Raw genomic sequence first — 16264 nt, forward strand, 5'->3', positions numbered from 1 at the left:
AGAACAGCCCAGCACTGCTGTAACACATCGCACTGTGTCGCCTTGCTGGGATTTATCAAAGTCTTGGTTTGTTTCCCGAAATCCTGCTCTGTCCAGGGGCTTCAAGCTGCTGTGATCAAAAAGCAAGTTACCGTGGGTGGGGGAGAAAAGACTATTTCAGTGTGATGGTTTGAAAAAAAAAACTCAAAGGATAGAACACTCACCCTTGGCCCCTTCTGCCGTCAGCCTGGCGCCGCAGGGAGCTGGGCGGGGGATATCCTGAGGGCCGGGACAGCCTCGGGCTCCTGTGCCACCTCCAGGCTCATCATTTTCTACAGTAGCCTCCCCCACCCCCATCAGCCTTTTTTTCGAATGAAGCCTATCCAGCCCCTGTCCCTGTCTGGTTATCTTAGCTCATACCTCAGTCTCCCTCTGGGACCTTTTTGTATTAAAAGCTCAGGCTCTGGTGTCTGCTGTTTGCTATCTAGATGAACTTACATAAATTATTTCATCTCTGTGAGCCTCAGATGGTTTATCTATAAAATGGAGTAGTAAAAACTATAAGTATAGCAAAGGGAATATGGTCAGTAATATTGTAATAACATTGTATGGTGACAGATGGTGACTACCCTTACCGTAGTAACGTATACTCGAGTAACGTGTAGAATGTGTAGAATTGTCTATCCCTGTGTTATACACCTGAAACTAATGTCACATTATATGTCAACTACAGTAATAAAAAAAGAAAAATATACATGAAATTAGCAATGACCAAAAAAAATCGCACAATTCTGCAGAGCTCAAAATATTGTCTTCTTGATAGGGTGCTAGTAAGGAGCTGCTTCTATTGCTGTCTGAAAAAAGGGGGCATAGAAAACTCTAAGCATATAAAAATCTTTTGTTTTGCGAAGAAATTTGTCTTATATTCAAGTATACCTGGTTAAACACTGCCTGGAGAACATTAAAAAATGTTACTTCGTGGTCTGGCTTTGAGGTTAAACAAAATAAAGTAGATAAAAGTACATTGTACACTACCTAGGAAGTAGGAAACAGGCAGTACCTGCTAGTTAGTTCTCTTCCCTCCCTGTCTTTTTCATGTTGTAACGCCCCATAGTGCCATCTACTTTGTAGACCCTCAGTCAGTATTATTCAAAATGTTAGGGGAAGATCGTGGTAACAATGCTTGGCCAGGCTTAGAGTATGGTGGTTAAGTGTCTGGGTTTTGGAGTCATGCAGACCCGATCTGAATCGCAGTTTTGTCGTTTATTTACTGTGTGACCTTGGACAAGTTAGTTACACTCTCTGAGTCTCATTTTTCCTCATGTGTAAACTGGAGGCAATAAAAGCCCTTCCAGGGCACCTGGCTGCCTGAGTTGGTGGAGCGTGCAACTCTTGATCTCGGGATCATGAATTCGAGCCCAGCACGAATGTAGAGATGAATTAAAAAATAATAGCCCTTCCCAACAGATGCCATCTACAGTAGCCTCCCCCACCAGATGCCATCGTGCAGGATTATGGGACACGCTCTAAGAAAAGCATTTAGCCTAGTGCCTGGCACATACACACACAACAGGTTGTTCACTACCATTGTTATTGTTATTGTTGTTTTATTTCTGTTATTCTCGGGCTGGGAACAGGACTGAGCTTGTCTGGAAGGACCCTGCTTGCCTTGCAAAATGAGGAGGAGCCATGAGGCCAGTGGTTGGTTATCTGTGTGTTCCCACTGTGTTCTCTTCCTGTCTGGTGAGAGTCGGGGCCACACGATTTGGGTCTCAGCCTCCCCAGATGGGTCCTAGGTGTTAGGTGGCCAGGGTTGCTTCCTCCATGTCCGACCAGCCAGTCGTGAGTGCTCCTAACGTGTAGATCTTCAGAGACCTGCCTTTTGTCAGGAGCATGGAAAACGTGTGGGATGCTTCATGTGTGCTACCCATTTGTTTCTCCCTCTCCTGAGTTCTTGTCCTGCCCCGCACAGCTCGAGGTCCGTCTCTTCCTTCCTGCTCCGCCTGGGTGCACCTCTCGCCCGCCGCACTCCACCTCCAGAGACGGCCTGCAGTTGAACCCTTGTGCTTTGGAATGCCTTTTTCTGTCTTTTCCCTCTCTTCTTTCCTTCTTCCTCTGCTTCTTCCTCTCCTCCCCTCCCCTCCCTTTTCCCTCTCCCCTTCTGTCTTTCTGGAACCTGAGTTTGCACTGGTCATTTCTGTTTTTTTCTTCTCATGAGCCCCCATCGGCCCCCAGCCCGCTTCCCCCACAGCTGTTTCCTATCTCCTGCCTCACCACATTGTCATGTCCACTCCGTCCCTGTGGGGCCTAGAGCCTCCTACCCCTTCATAGCTGCCTCTCAGACTCAGCCTCTTTACACCCCCTCAAGACACTTGGAGAAGGAAAACCACTGTGGTCACACAGTCTCCAGAGGCAGGTCCTACTTAATAGTGTTTTTATATAAAGCCAGACACGTGGCCTCTACTTCTCTTTGCTCATAGAATGGGAGAACTGGGAGGAACTTACAGACCATCCGGTGCCACTGGATTTTACAGACAGGAAACCAAGCCCCCACAGAGGATAGGACTGGCCCAGAGTCTCCAAGGGGGCTCAGGCACAGCTGAGGTTAGAACCCAGCACTCCTGACTTAGGGAGTCCCCATAAAAGCATGACATTGCCCGTGTGAACTGCATGTGTCTTTCTCCATCCTTTTTGAGTTTATGTCATTCCATCTGTAACCCGAGTCCTTCTAACAGCTGTGGCTGGACCTACCTAAACTCTTAGTGACAAGCTCCAGCTCCCTTTGGGGGGACAGCGAGTGGAGGTGGGGACAGACCTTATGTAATGGGGACATAAAGAACCTGGGTCAGTCATGTGCAGGTTCATCACCCCTCAGTCTTCCTGCTTGTCCTGGGCTGACCTTGCTCTGTGGTTCTGAGCTGACTTGTCTTGGCTCCCCACCTCATCCTGGCCCCACTGATGGGGCTTCTTGGCTTGTCTTCCATTCTCCTGCCCTGACCCCTCCTTTTCAATGAGTATACCTTATATTTTATTTTTTTTTGAGACAGAGAGAGAAAGAACGAGCGAGCAGCGTGGGGGTGGGGAGGGGCAGAGGGAGAGAGAGAATCTCAAGCAGGCTCCAGGCTCAGCGTGGAGCCTGACACGGGGCTCGATGTCATGACCCTGAGATCATGACCTGAGCTGAAATACTTAACTGATTGAGTCACCCAGGCACCCCAGTATGCCTTATGTTTTAATGTCGTGCCTTTGTACATTGGTGAGAACTCTGTTGTCCAAAATGGTGGCTGCACGTGGCTCTTGGCACTTGAAATGTGGCTAGTCCAAAGTGTAAAAAACCAGATTTCAAAGACTTAGTACACTAAAAGAATCAAACTATCTCATCACTAATTTGTCATATTTTATATTGATTGCAGGTCAGAACGATAGTATTTTGGATATATTGAGTTAAATAAAATAAATAGTTAAATTAATTTCACCCATTCCCTCCCTCCCCTCCCCCCCCCCGCCTTTAATGTGGCCATTAGAACGTTTAAAATACTTGGTTTGTGTGATATTTCTGTTGACCAGTGCTGGGCCTTCCTCAACCAGGGATCCATGAGAAAGTCAAGCTTAATGCCTGAAGGTCCATCGTAGGTAATGAACGTACCATCCTGATGAGAATGAAGAAAGCCACTCAGATCATCTTTTGTTGTTCTGTGATTCAGACAAAGAACCTCCATGTACCACCTGTTGTTTCTCATTGTAACTCAAATTCCAGCGGTCTTTCTCTTCTCTTCACTATAATGGTGGCTGTTGGCTTGACATACATATTACTAAGCTTCTAAGAAGTTTGACTTTTTTCTTTTTAAAGATTTATTTATTTGAGAGAGAGGAAGAGAGGAAGTGCGTATGAGTGGGGGGAGGGGCAGAGGGAGAGGGAGAGAGAGAATCTCAAGTGGACTTTGTGCCCAGCACGGAGCCTGACGCAGAGCTCCATCTCACGACCCTGAGATCATGACCCTGAGCTGCTTAACCGACTGAGCCACCCAGGCGCCCCTGTTTTTTTTTTTTTCTTTTTAAATCTCAAATGGAACGTTGCATTTTGCTAATTACCTTTCAATGTCTGAGAGAATTGTATCACATTTTTTTCTTTGATTTATTGATATGCTGCTATTATGTTAATGATCTTCAAAATATTAGCTTATTCTTGTATTTCTTAGACAGACCTGCCAGGTCATATGGGGTCATTCTTTTCCCCCTTGTTCCGTATTTGTTAGGTATCAGGGTTTGGGACTTCTTCCCATTACTTTTTGTGCTCTGGAATAAATTATTTAGCATAAGAATTAGGTGTTCTTTTTTTTTTTTTTTAAGATATTATTTATTTATTTGACAGAGAGAGAGTGAGAGAGAGAACACAAGCAGGGGGAGTGGGAGAGGGAGAAGCAGGCTTTCCGCTGAGCCGGGAGCCCGATGTGGGACTCGATCCCAGGACCCTGGGATCATGACCTGAGCCGAAGGCAGTCGCTTAACCAACTGAGCCACCCAGGCGCCCCGAATTAGGTGTTCTTTAAAAGTCTGAGAGGACTCACTGGTAAAATCATGTGGCCCTGGAACCTCTGAGTTAACTTTTCCAGTTTCCGACGTGGTGTTTAGCATACTCACCAGACATAGAAAAGTTTTAGTTGGCCAATAAATGGAAGGCAGTGCGAAGTCTAGGTCCGAACCTGTGTCTTCCCGTGAAGGAGGTACTTCCAGAAATTTCATTTTGTGTTCCCAGCAGTGTTCAGGGTGACCCTGTGGCATGTGAAGATCAAGAATGGGAAGGATTCGATTGTGCCAAAAAATGTGATTCCCGAATTCAGACTGAAAACAGTCTGAGCAGCAGATGAGATGTTGCGGAAAACCAAAGCAGAGTGAAAGGACGAGCTAAAATTTCCTTCTAGAACTCAGAGGGAAACCCACAAGGGACAATGAGGATGACTTGTTTCTAGGAGGTGTAGTGCCTGTCACAGGAACTCTGCAAAAGGAGGGACGGGAGATGTGAGCAAGTGTAGTGAGGACAACAGCAGGCTGTGGAGCCACAGACATGGCAGAAGCTCGGTTTTCGAGGGAGCAAGCAAGCGTGTGTGCACATATGTGTGGGCCTGCGCTGTGCGTGGGCCGTGGCCACCGCCCTGCAGGCAGAGGTGTTCTGTGGCTCTGCGTCCAGGCTTGTGAGACTGACAGACTTGGGTTTGAGTCTTGCCTCTCACACTGACCATATATGAGGATTTGAGCAAATTGCTTAACATTTCCAACTAGGTTTCCCTTTCTTCATCTGCAAAATGGGGCAGTAACAGTACTTACCTCCTGGGCTGCTTGTGAGGATTCACTGAGCAATGGACAAGCAGATGGACAGTAATTGACGTACGTGGCACTTAGTAAGCACTCAGCAAATATTAGTTGTTCTTATTGTCCTTATTATTGATCAAGTGTAAACTTTAGTTTTCTCTGGGTTTTAGGTTAATGGATAGTTTACATTTTCTTCTATGGACTTTCTGTGTTGTCCAGGTTTTCTGTCATGAACATTTACTGGGTCCCTAATCAAAAAAGCCAAACTGTATTGTTTTCTAAAAGCCAACATCTGAATGCTATTACTTGGAAAAAGCATTTCCCAAGAATATGGAGAAAGGGAATCGAGCACAGTCCCTAGCGTAAGAGTGGAAAAGGAACCGGTGGCCCTGTGGGCCTTGTATCGGGCTTGGGAATCCGGGTGAGCTGAGCTGCCGGTAGCTGCTCTCCATTCTGTTCACTGGGGCCTTTTCTCTGTCACATGGACGGGGGACTGTTCACAGGGTTGCCGTTGGCTTCGTTGACAGCTGGTTCTAATTGTGCACAGCCACACAGTACTGGGGCTGGATAGGGAATGTTTTGGGAAATTTGCATTGTCTTCATGACCCTTAATCTACATGTGTCCTAAGCAGACGGTGGTTTGAGGAGTTGATGAAACAGTGGTGCTTGTGAGTTGTTACTCTATAGAAATTAGTTGGACTGAAAGCTGAGAAAGATGAATTACTTGTACTCATTCAATGATCTCTGCCCCCCAGACACATACTCTGATGCCAAAGAAGGTGCCCATTTGTCTCCAGTGATTCTTTCCTCCTCTTGTGATTTGTCCAGCCAGGGTTCTGAGGCCTTCTGGAGGCCCTCATGTTCATTTCTCCTGGGGCCCTGCCTCCCTCCCGTCTCCATAGACACATAGTCCCTTGCAGGAGTTTATTTCAAATTACTAAAGTGGAATTGCCCTCCCGGGAGAACACTATACCCCGTGTATGAGATTATAGTACAGACTAGACTCTAGTCTAGCAGAAGAGCACTCGATGGGTTTACATCCACTCTGCCACTCTCTTGCTCATGTCATCAGGGCAATAAAACCTAATACGTGCGTGAGGCTCTGGGAGCTACCTCTGCCCAGTCCCTCCATTGCCTTCCCACCCCCCTTGATAAAATAAAATCCATTCCTTACTTGCCCTCCAGGCTGGGCTATGACCTGGCCTCCCACCCCCCAACCTGCTTCCTTTGTCACCACCTCTCCTCCCATTGCTCCGCTCCAGCCACATTGGCCACCTTGCTGTTCTGAGCCCAGCCTCTGCTTTGGTCTGATCCTTCATACCGCCCACTTCTCCTCGAGGCTGGGAGCCTGCTGGAGTAGTCCCCCGTGAGGCCTGCAGCTCTGTCCTGGCTTTGGGGAGGACAGGCTTACGCTACCAGTATCACCGACTGCGGGTGTGGCCTGGGCAAATTAATTCACCTACTTGTTATGTGGCTTTTCATTTAGAAACTGGAGGTCATAGCAGTCGCACCTGCTTTGAGGGTCCTGTGAGGATGACATGAGATGGCACGTGCCAAGTGTTAGCACAGTTCCTGGCACAAAGTTGGTAGTCAGTAAATCTTGCTTTTGCTTCTCTAGCTGGGCCTTGGCCCTCATCCCGGGCATAGTTGGGAGTCCTACTGCTCAGGGACTGCTCTCAGTCATCCCCATCAGACTCCAGGATGTCTCCTGGCCTGGATCATCTGCCCCTGCTCCCACCTGCTCTATGCTGCCCTTTTCCCTGAGCAGTATTTTATTTATTTAAGATACGCATTGAAAGTACTTACAATGTATCAGACAGTGTGCTAAGCAGTGAACAAATACCATCTCATTTACTCTTATAATTACTCTGTGAGAGAGGCGATATCATTGCAGTTTTCAGATGAGCAGGGCCAGGTCCTGGGAGTGGAAGTGACTTGCCCAGGATCCCAGAGCCAGTTGGTTGCAGGTCAGCCCCAGTCCCTCTGACTCCTTAACTGCTGGGTCCGTGGTCTCTCTCTTTTCGACCCTGTGCCCTCCCAGTTCACTCCTGAGACCAGAGCCAGCCTCGCTGCTGGGTTTCTGGTGGGAGGTCCCCATGGAGGATCTGTCATTCCTACCTTCAGCCCCAGAACCCCCACTTCCACACCAGGAGCATGTGGATCTCACACACCTTGGCTACTATGGCTTCCTTAAGGGTGATAAGGCCTGATAGTCCCTGAAGGACATGGCAGTCACTCTGTTATTTGCCTGTTCTTAACCGTGTCACCAGAGTCTAGGCCCTAAAATGCCTTACTCCTTGGTCAGACCCCACCCCCTACCCCGAAACTGGCACTGTACCCCCTGACTGCCTCGGTGGGTCATCCCCCACTGGGATGTTTTTAGAGCTCCTTTGACTAAGTGTGATTGTCCCACCAATTCTTCTGAAGATCGTTCCGGATATTAGAATGGGAGGAATGGAGAGAAACGTGGAGGGTGGAGGAGGGAGCAAAATAGTAATGTGGGGCCCTTGGCGGGTGGCGGCCTGCTGGTACTCTGTGAAGTCAGATTTAGTGACCTTTCCTTAAAGTGATGCATGTTCAATGAGGACATGTTTTAGGAACGTGATGTGGAAAAGACTGCAGTCAGAATCAAGCACATGTGTGGAAGGGCCATGTGTTGGCACCAACTTCCTGTGGCCTAGATCCTGTGGGGCCTTCAGGGAGGACTTGTCCTGCTCCCCAGGTCTCCTCTTTCAGGGCCTTACCTCACTGACCCCAGACACGGTCTGACTCCCAAACCCCTATGCACAAAGCTGGCAGCTTGTGGAGGTGTTCCTGGCAGCGTGGCCCCAAGAAGCTTGCAAGGGGAACTGAAAGCAGTGTTGACCCTTGCTGTCACCTAGGAATGCTTGCATTAAGAAAAAGTTGTTTTTGTATCGGTTAGAAATTTTTTCCCAGTTTCTTTGTAATAAACATTCTCCTTCGCCTGTCAGAACGAGTGTCTAAATGACTCTCATGCCGTTACATTTTTTTATTTGAGGCAGCTGGTCAGGCTCCTTTGGGTTCTGGGCCCACTGACGTTGAGGATCCTGTGGGGTACCAACGAGGGTGTGGCCAGGAGGTGGCTGAATATCCTGACCTGGGGCTCAGGAGAGAAACCTAGGCAGTGGATGTGGGTTTCCGTGGAGGAGTATGGACATGGAGCTGTACAGAAGAAGACAGTGCACAGATTTAAGTGGAAGTGGGGCAAAGTGCCAGATCAGAAAAAAGCAACCAGAAAAAAGGACCGGGAATGGTGGTCATGAGATGCAAGAAGACAACAAGAGACCACAGTGCTGAAGGGCAAGGACAGGGAGCGGGAAGCAGGGGCCGGCTGCCTGGCCAGGAGGCTGTCACCCGGAGAGGGCAGAGCAGTGTCAGTGGAGTAGGGGCAGGGAAGGAGGTGGAGAGCGAAGTGGTACTGACAGCCCCTTGAGGAAATTCACTGGGAAGGAGAAGAAAAAGATGGAGCCGGAGGAGCTGGAGGCCTGCAAAAGATGTCCTTCATCATAACTGTCCTTGTTGTTGTTATCATCCTATCACTATTCTTCATGGAGAGGAAGGGGGTGAAGGTGCAGGCTTCTGGGCAGGGGAGGGGATGGCACCCAGTGCCCAGGAGGAGAGCAGACCCCCCAGAGGAAAGGGTCTCTCTTCCATTGAAGCTGAGGAAGGGAGAGGACACAGTTGAATTTGCACATTTGGTGGCAGAAAGTTTTCTTCTCACAGCTTCTGTTTTGTCCCTGAGGAAGCCAGGGAGCATCCACATGACAGAGGAGAGGCCCCGGAGGAAGCTGGCAAAGGACTGCAGGCTCGTACTCTTCTTTCACATCCAGTTGACCTCAGCAGAGAACTCAGAGCCAAGGACAGACTGGGCGAGATCAGGGCCCCGGCGCCCTTGGGAGGAGGCATGTGGCACCCCAGGGCCTGCTGAGTGGCTCACCAGGGATGCGGGGCCACCAGTCTCAGCTCAGCCCCTTGTCTCCTTCTAGAACCAGCCCTGTCTCCTCTGGTCAGTTTTAACTTAATTACACTCAGATCGGTTCCATAGCATAGACCTTTTTCAGGCATTAGTGACTGGAAGAGTTTTGTTCTATTACTTCACATTTTCCAAACCCACTTCACACAGATGGAATCTCTTGTAATCCTATAAGGCCAAACACAGAAGAAGAAGAGGGCCAAGGAGGTTGGGCCCAGGACTTGTTTTAGTGCAGATAGAATGGTCTTATTTCTTTTGACATCCTGATAAATCTTTCTGCCCTGAATTTGGGAGATTTCAACACTGAGGAACACTCATACTCCATTCATTCAACACATGCTGCTTGCCATCTGCTGTGAGCCAAACCTGGGCCCTACATGTCACCTCCTCTGCCACGCTCTACCTCTTTCAGTTCTGCCACCAGTCTGTGGAATTGATTTCGGTGTCCCTGTTTCATCAGTGACAAAACCAGCTCCGGCAGAGGTTAACTTGCCTGGGGTCACCTAGGAATTACATGGCTGGGCTGGGATTCAGAGCAGGGTCTTTTGGCTCTCAAGGCCTTTGCTCCATCCATTTCATCAAAGAACCCCTCAAACATAATGTTTTACTCTGTTGAGGCTTTAATTTTTAATGTTATATGTCTCTCAGTATAAAAGGTTCTTTAGGGAATTGTCAAAGCCTAAGAAGTGTACAAACAATTTATGAATCAGGGTCTTAGAAATGTTCCAATCAAATAAATGGAGGGCAAGTGTATTGAGTTCTTGCTTTGGTTCTTGCGTGCATGACATCAGCAAAGTGAGAGAGAAACAGTAATAGATTTTGTTAATAATTTAAGATCCCAATGAGAGCATGGTGTGGGGGACAGAAGAGGGTGTTTGGAGCTCTCGCTGAGTCTGACAGCAGTGGGACCCTTGGGAGGGGAAGGGAGATAAACTTTACTGAGTACTTGTTCCGTGCTATGTGCTCTGCATGCCTTAATCTCATTTAATCGTCATGTTGAGCTTCATAGATAAATAAAGTGTCATACCCATTTTAAGATGTGAAAATTGAGGGGCGCCTGGTGGCTCAGTCATTAAGTGGCTGCCTTCGGCTCAGGTCATGATTCCAGGGTCCTGGGATCGAGTCCCACATTGGGCTCCCTGCTCAGTGGGAAGCCTGCTTCTCCCTCTCCCACTCCCCCTGCTTGTGTTCCTGCTCTCTGTCTCTGTCAAATAAGTAAATAAAATCTTTTAATAAATAAATAAATAGATAAATAAATAAAATCTTAAAAAAAAAAAAATGTGAAAATTGAGATTCTGAGAAGATGGTGTCCCAGAAGATCACGCAGCTGGTGTGTGGAGGCCAGGATGGGGCTGGGTCTGTCTAATAATAAATAAGATTATAGACTCTTAATTAAATGTGTACATGTAATTAAAATGTGTGCACACATGCACACACATACATGTATATAACTTTTGCCGTTTATTAAAGAATTCGGGAATAAAACAGAAGGAGCAACTATCAGCCAGAAACTGGGCAACAACCATGCCCCAGGCCTTGATTGCCAGGTTTATGAATTCTCTTTTCTATCTGATTATAACCCATAGCTTTCCAGGACTGGTTTTGGGATCCACAGAGGAAGGAGGCTCTTGTTCTCGCAATTAAACTTGGAAAGGGCAGTGATACACATTTGCAAAAACAATTGAAGCATATGTTCTAAAGGGGAGAAGTCAGTGTAACTGAGGCAGGTCGAATACACATTTTCAGAATGGGAAGAATCATGGTAAACAGGTAAATCCTACGTCTCAAAGAGGTTCACGCTTACTTTTGAAAAGAAATAGGGTCAAGGTTTTCCTTCAAGAGGATGAATCCTGAACCCTTCCTCTTTGCTAAACAGAGGCGGTGAGAGTGGCGCGAGATGACAGGAGGCGTGCGGAGGCTCTTGCTGAATGGCAGCACTAGTTAGCAGCCTTGTCATGGCTATTACTTGGGGTCTGCACTGAAGGGTCAGGGATGGTCGTGTTTCCCGTGTGGGTGACCGGGAGGAGAATGGTGCATTTGCAGAAGGGAGGCAGCCGGAGGAGGAGCTGCGTGCATAGCCCTGGCTTGGGGGCCGGGCGCTCTCAGGTCCAGGCCATCGGCTCTTGTATCCTGAGCTGTCCATTGCCTCCAGCCAGGCTTCACACAGTGCCCGCCTGTCTGTGGCTTATAGTTGGGTCCCGAGAAGCATTCGAAGGGTATAGCACTTTGGGCACAGCTGCTCAGCCAACAGGTTTTGTCTCTGGCCACTCCCACTGCCCTCCCTGACTTCCTAGTGGACCCCCGTTCCAGCTGGTGGGCAGCTGGCTCTCACTAACGATCTTATTAAAGTTCCAGATGTGTGGCAAAAAAAAATGTTAATAATAGCAAGGCCTGATATGAATTAAAAGGAGGGCTTGTAACTCAGAGGTAGAGAACTTTAATCTGCCTCTTTTCTTCCATTCTTTGCCAGGGCTCCCAAGCCACAAGCTGAGCATGCTGGGCAATGGGTAATGGGTTTTCCCTGGTTCTCTTATGCACCCCAAGTCATCCTGGTAGAGTGCTCCTGTTGGCTCCCCTGGGTAGGAACCAGCCTCACTGATAGGTAAAATTTAGGTAATTTGATGATTCAGGTTGTAACATGAAACCTGCTAGAAAAGAAGATGTTAAAGACAACCTCTCCTTCTGCTCCCCTGTTGCTTGTACGAGATAGAGGAGGGGCCGACTTCGGAAAGCCATGTGAGGTAGTTCCAGAAGCTTCTCTGACTGCAGTGGGCTTGGGCCAGGATATTCTCTGATTCCAGGAATAGAGGAATGGCCAATGAGCTCTGAGATCCTTTAGCCATATTTTAACTTTAAGTTCACCTGGGGGGATAAATCCAGCTAGCTAACACATGCCCTCTCTTAGTTTGCTTTCAGAAGGGAATTCTGGTCCCAAGGGAGCTGGCAGACAGGCAGTTTGCTGTTAAGGATATTTTGGAACAGAAGCCCTGAGAAATGTGGCTGGGGTTATGGAGAAAAGTATCCCACTTCCCATCCTCACCTCAGGGGTGAGGGGGCCCGGGGCCGCACCTCCATCTTCAGATCCAGCCCTTCTCTCCAGAGGAGGAGAACCCTCACCCACCGTGGTGAAGAAAAGGATGGCCAGGGCTTCAGCCCTTTTCCCTGTCCATGTCTGCATTCCAATTAGATGCCCCTGGTGTGTTTTGCATCCCGATTAGGAAGAATCACTGTTGAAATTGACTCTGTGCTTCCTAGGAACTTGCCAGCTGTGGATGGAGTAAGAAGGAGAAACATAGTCTCGCCCCCAACGTTGTGGCCTTTACCCGGAGGTTTAACCAGGTAAGCGGTGTGCCTGAGCAGGTAGCAATCTCGTCCCCTGTCAGCTGGGCACCCTGCCAGGGTTCAATCCCAGGCACCTGGCCCAGGTCCAAACCTCTCTTCCTGAACCACCCCGCCCATCAGTCCTTTTGCCTGCACAGTCCTTTTTCGCAGCAGGTGGAACTGAACACATCTTTCCTGGGTTTAAATCACTTCATGGGCTTCCAATTTCACGCAAGCTAAGGCTGGAGCCCCTTAATTGCCTTGCAAGGTCCTGCACAGTGGGTCTGGTTTCTGTCCACCCCTCTCGCCCCATCTCTTGTCCCTTCCCCTGTTCTACGGGCTTTAGCCATTCTGGTCAGCCTTCTTTCTGTTCCCTGATGCACCATATCTCTGTCCCGTCAGGCCCCCAGATGTGCTATACTCTCAGCTCAGAATTCTTCTTCCCTGTTCAGCTCCCAGTCTGATCAGCCTGAATGTCACTTCTGTGGGGAGCTTTCCATGAATCCCCAGCCTGTGTGAGGTCTTCGCTGTCAGACATTCCCTCACTGCACCCTGTGCTTCTGTCTCCATGTGGCCCTTTGCTCATCTGTGCTCACTCTGTAGAACTCTTCTGCCTTCACCTTCCACGCCAGTCTGCGGACTCTGTCTCGTTCACCACTGCACCTCCCGCCACCTTGTGAGGTGTCAGGTGTACAATAGACCCTCAGTAAATATATGTGGAATGAATGAATGAGATGCTCAGAAAACACTCGTTGAATTGAATTTCTTTGAGGGCCTGATGGCCAGGCCACTAGCCTCATACATATTACTGCACACTGACTTGCTCCAACCAGAACCTTTGCTCCAGGTATGAAGATTTGCACCCCCACTTAAGGGAAGGATGATGGGGGCTTGGGCCAGCTAAGGGCAGTGGGCTTCTGGCTTCTTAGCCGATCTGCCAGAATGTGATCTTTGCTGGTAAGCTACCCTGTAAGACCCCCTTTGGGTGGGCCAAACCCCCAAATGGTGCTATTGACAGCTTATCTTCTTTATTCTTGTTTTTCTGGTTTCAAATGAGGATAGTGGATTAGAGATTGTGTAGTGTGCATGACTGGACCTCGGGGTGATGGGCCTGGGTTTCCTTTGGGCCGTCCCTGAAGCTGGGCCTCCCTGCTCAGAAATGCCGGGCCCTATGCATCACCACTGCCCAGCCCTCCCCAGGCTTCCCCAGCCTCGGCTAGCACCCAAGGATGAGGAGAGCCCCAGAGAGGAACCAGCTTTCCATCTGAGGATCAAGACTGGAGTTAGCATTATTGTTGTTATAATAGGAACTAAGAAGGGTCTAGATGCACCCGGAGTAGGGGCTGTATATACTTGTTTGTTTTGAAAAGAGAAGTTCTGAAGCCTTTTGTTTCTTTTTTCTTTCTTTTCAAAAAATCTCCCTTTTCAACCAAGCTTAGGCTTTAAAAAATAAAACAGATGTGCACACGCTATCAGAGGATTCATAGTTTCCTTCGCAAAACTATTTGACTGGGAGCCAGCTCAGTCCCACCTCTGACCAGCCACAGAGCTCCCAGAGGAGGGCTGCTGGGCTCTCTGATGTAATCTGCCTTGCACGCGGAGGCCAGGTCAGCTTGGCAAAGGGTGGTGCAGCTTGTTCTGCGAATGATTGCATTGTGTCCAGATCAGACCAAGTGGGTGAAGTGAGCCAGAATTGAAGGTGCATTTTCCCAAACAGAACGCTTTGAGAAATGGTCTTACTGCCAGCCTGTCAACTATTCAGAGTGAGCGGCTTCTGGACACAGCCCTCGTAGCTCTATTTTGAAAACTGGCCACCAGCCAGCTCTCGTCAGCCACTGGGGCTGCTTTCTCTGAGATGAACTGATTGGCATCCCTTCCTGGCAGACTTTTTTATGTGAGAACAAGGTTCCCCATCAGACTCTCGATAAGGAAAGCAGGTCAGTTACCTTTCTGAGCCTCAGTTTCCTTATCTGTAAGTGGGAATAATAATATGACTCACCTTGCAGAGTTGGTGTGGAGATTTAGTGAAATGGTATATGAAGAACTCTTAGCGCAGTGTCTGCCATGTAGTAAACATCCAACATTTTGGGGGAAAATAAGAGGGAACATGAAGATCAGCTGATTGGAAAGAGGTTGCTAGCAGATTTGAAGCTTCTTGTGGCCAAACCAGAAACCCAGTGGCCAGTGTCCTGGTCAGACTTGGTGGGCTTGCCTGCTCCTCTGTGGGATCTGAGTCCCTTGGGATTTGTTCATATTCCTCATAGAGGGATGGAAGGAGCCAGCCAAGTTCACTGAGTGTGTGTTATGGGCCAGGCTTGTATCTCAGCACCAAGGAGTTCACCGTAGAACACAGAAGTGCTCAGCCTTTTTTGGATCATGTGTTCTTTTGAGAATTTAACTATATATACATATATATGAACCTGTCCCAGTGGAAGAAGAGTAATTTCTTTGACAAAATGCTACTGGAACAATTGGAACATTTTTTATGTATGTAAAAAAAATGGACCTAGACACAGACAATAGATTTTTCATAAAAATTAACTCAGAATGGATCATAAACCTAAATGTAGAAGACAAAACTATAAAACTTTTAGGAGAAAACGTGGAAGAAAATCTACACGATCTTTGGTGATGAGTTATTAGATGTAACACCAAAAACATAATCCGTGAAAGAAAAAACTGATAAGTTGGACTTCATTAAAATTAGAAATTTCTACTCTGCAGAAGATGCTGGTAAGAAAATTAAAAGATGAAACACAGCCTGGGGAAATACTTGCAAAACACATATCTGATATAAGAATTGTATCCAAAATAGACTCTTAAAACTCAACAGTAAGAAAACAGCTCAATTAAAAAATGGGCAAGGGCGCCTGGGTGGCTCAGTTGGTTAAGCGACTGCCTTCGGCTCAGGTCATGATCCTGGAGTCCCAGGATCGAGTCCCACATTGGGCTCCTGGCTCAGCAGGGAGCCTGCTTCTCCCTCTGACCCTCCCCCCTCTCATGTGCTCTCTCTCTCTCAAATAAATAAAATCTTTAAAAAAAAAAATGGGCAAAATATCTAGACACCTCACCAAGGAAGTACAAATAGCAACAATAGCATTTGTCACTGGGGAAATGCAAAACACTGTGCACCTGTTAGAATGGCTAAAATCAAACAAACAATGATGGTACCAGGTGCAACTATCTGGGGCAACATAAACTCTCATTCATTGCTGGTGGGAATGCAAAATGGTACAGTCCAGCAGTTACACTCCTAGATATTTATCCAGCTTCTTTGAAATCTTATGTCTACACATACACACACATGTGCACACGCTCACGTTTATAGCAACTTTATTCAGCATTGTCAAATACTGAAAGTAACTAAGATGTCCTTCAATAGGTGAATGGATAGACAAATTGGTAAATCCATACAGTGGAAGAGTATTCATCAATAAAAAAAAAAGAATAAGCCCTCAAACCATATAAAGACATGGATGAATCTTTTTTTTTTTTTTAAAGATTTATTTATTTGACAGAGAGAAACACAGCGAGAGAGGAAACACAAGCAGGGGGAGTGGGAGAGGGAGAAGCAGGCTTCCCGCGGAGCAGGGATCCCGATGCGGGGCTCGATCCCAGGACCCCGAGATCATGACCTGAGCTGAAGGCAGACGCTTAACG

At 47.7% G+C, this 16264-nt stretch overlaps 1 protein-coding gene across 7 annotated transcripts in view; it reads left to right on the plus strand.

Moving 5' to 3' along the window:
- The window catches only part of RALGPS1 (Ral GEF with PH domain and SH3 binding motif 1), a 315913-nt gene that overhangs the window by 127675 nt on the left and 171974 nt on the right, over positions 1-16264 (plus strand). For all 7 annotated transcript variants that reach the window (XM_064579740.1, XM_064579737.1, XM_045883159.3 and 4 more), the window contains one exon: positions 12539-12622. In XM_064579740.1, coding sequence (XP_064435810.1) covers positions 12539-12622 — 84 coding nt within the window. The remainder of the gene's footprint in view (positions 1-12538; positions 12623-16264) is intronic.

This window comes from Mirounga angustirostris, unplaced genomic scaffold, assembly GCF_029215605.1.
Source record: "Mirounga angustirostris isolate CCGP_5_RB_7025 unplaced genomic scaffold, mMirAng1.0.hap1 SCAF_15, whole genome shotgun sequence".
Classification (NCBI taxonomy): Eukaryota; Metazoa; Chordata; class Mammalia; order Carnivora; family Phocidae; genus Mirounga; species Mirounga angustirostris.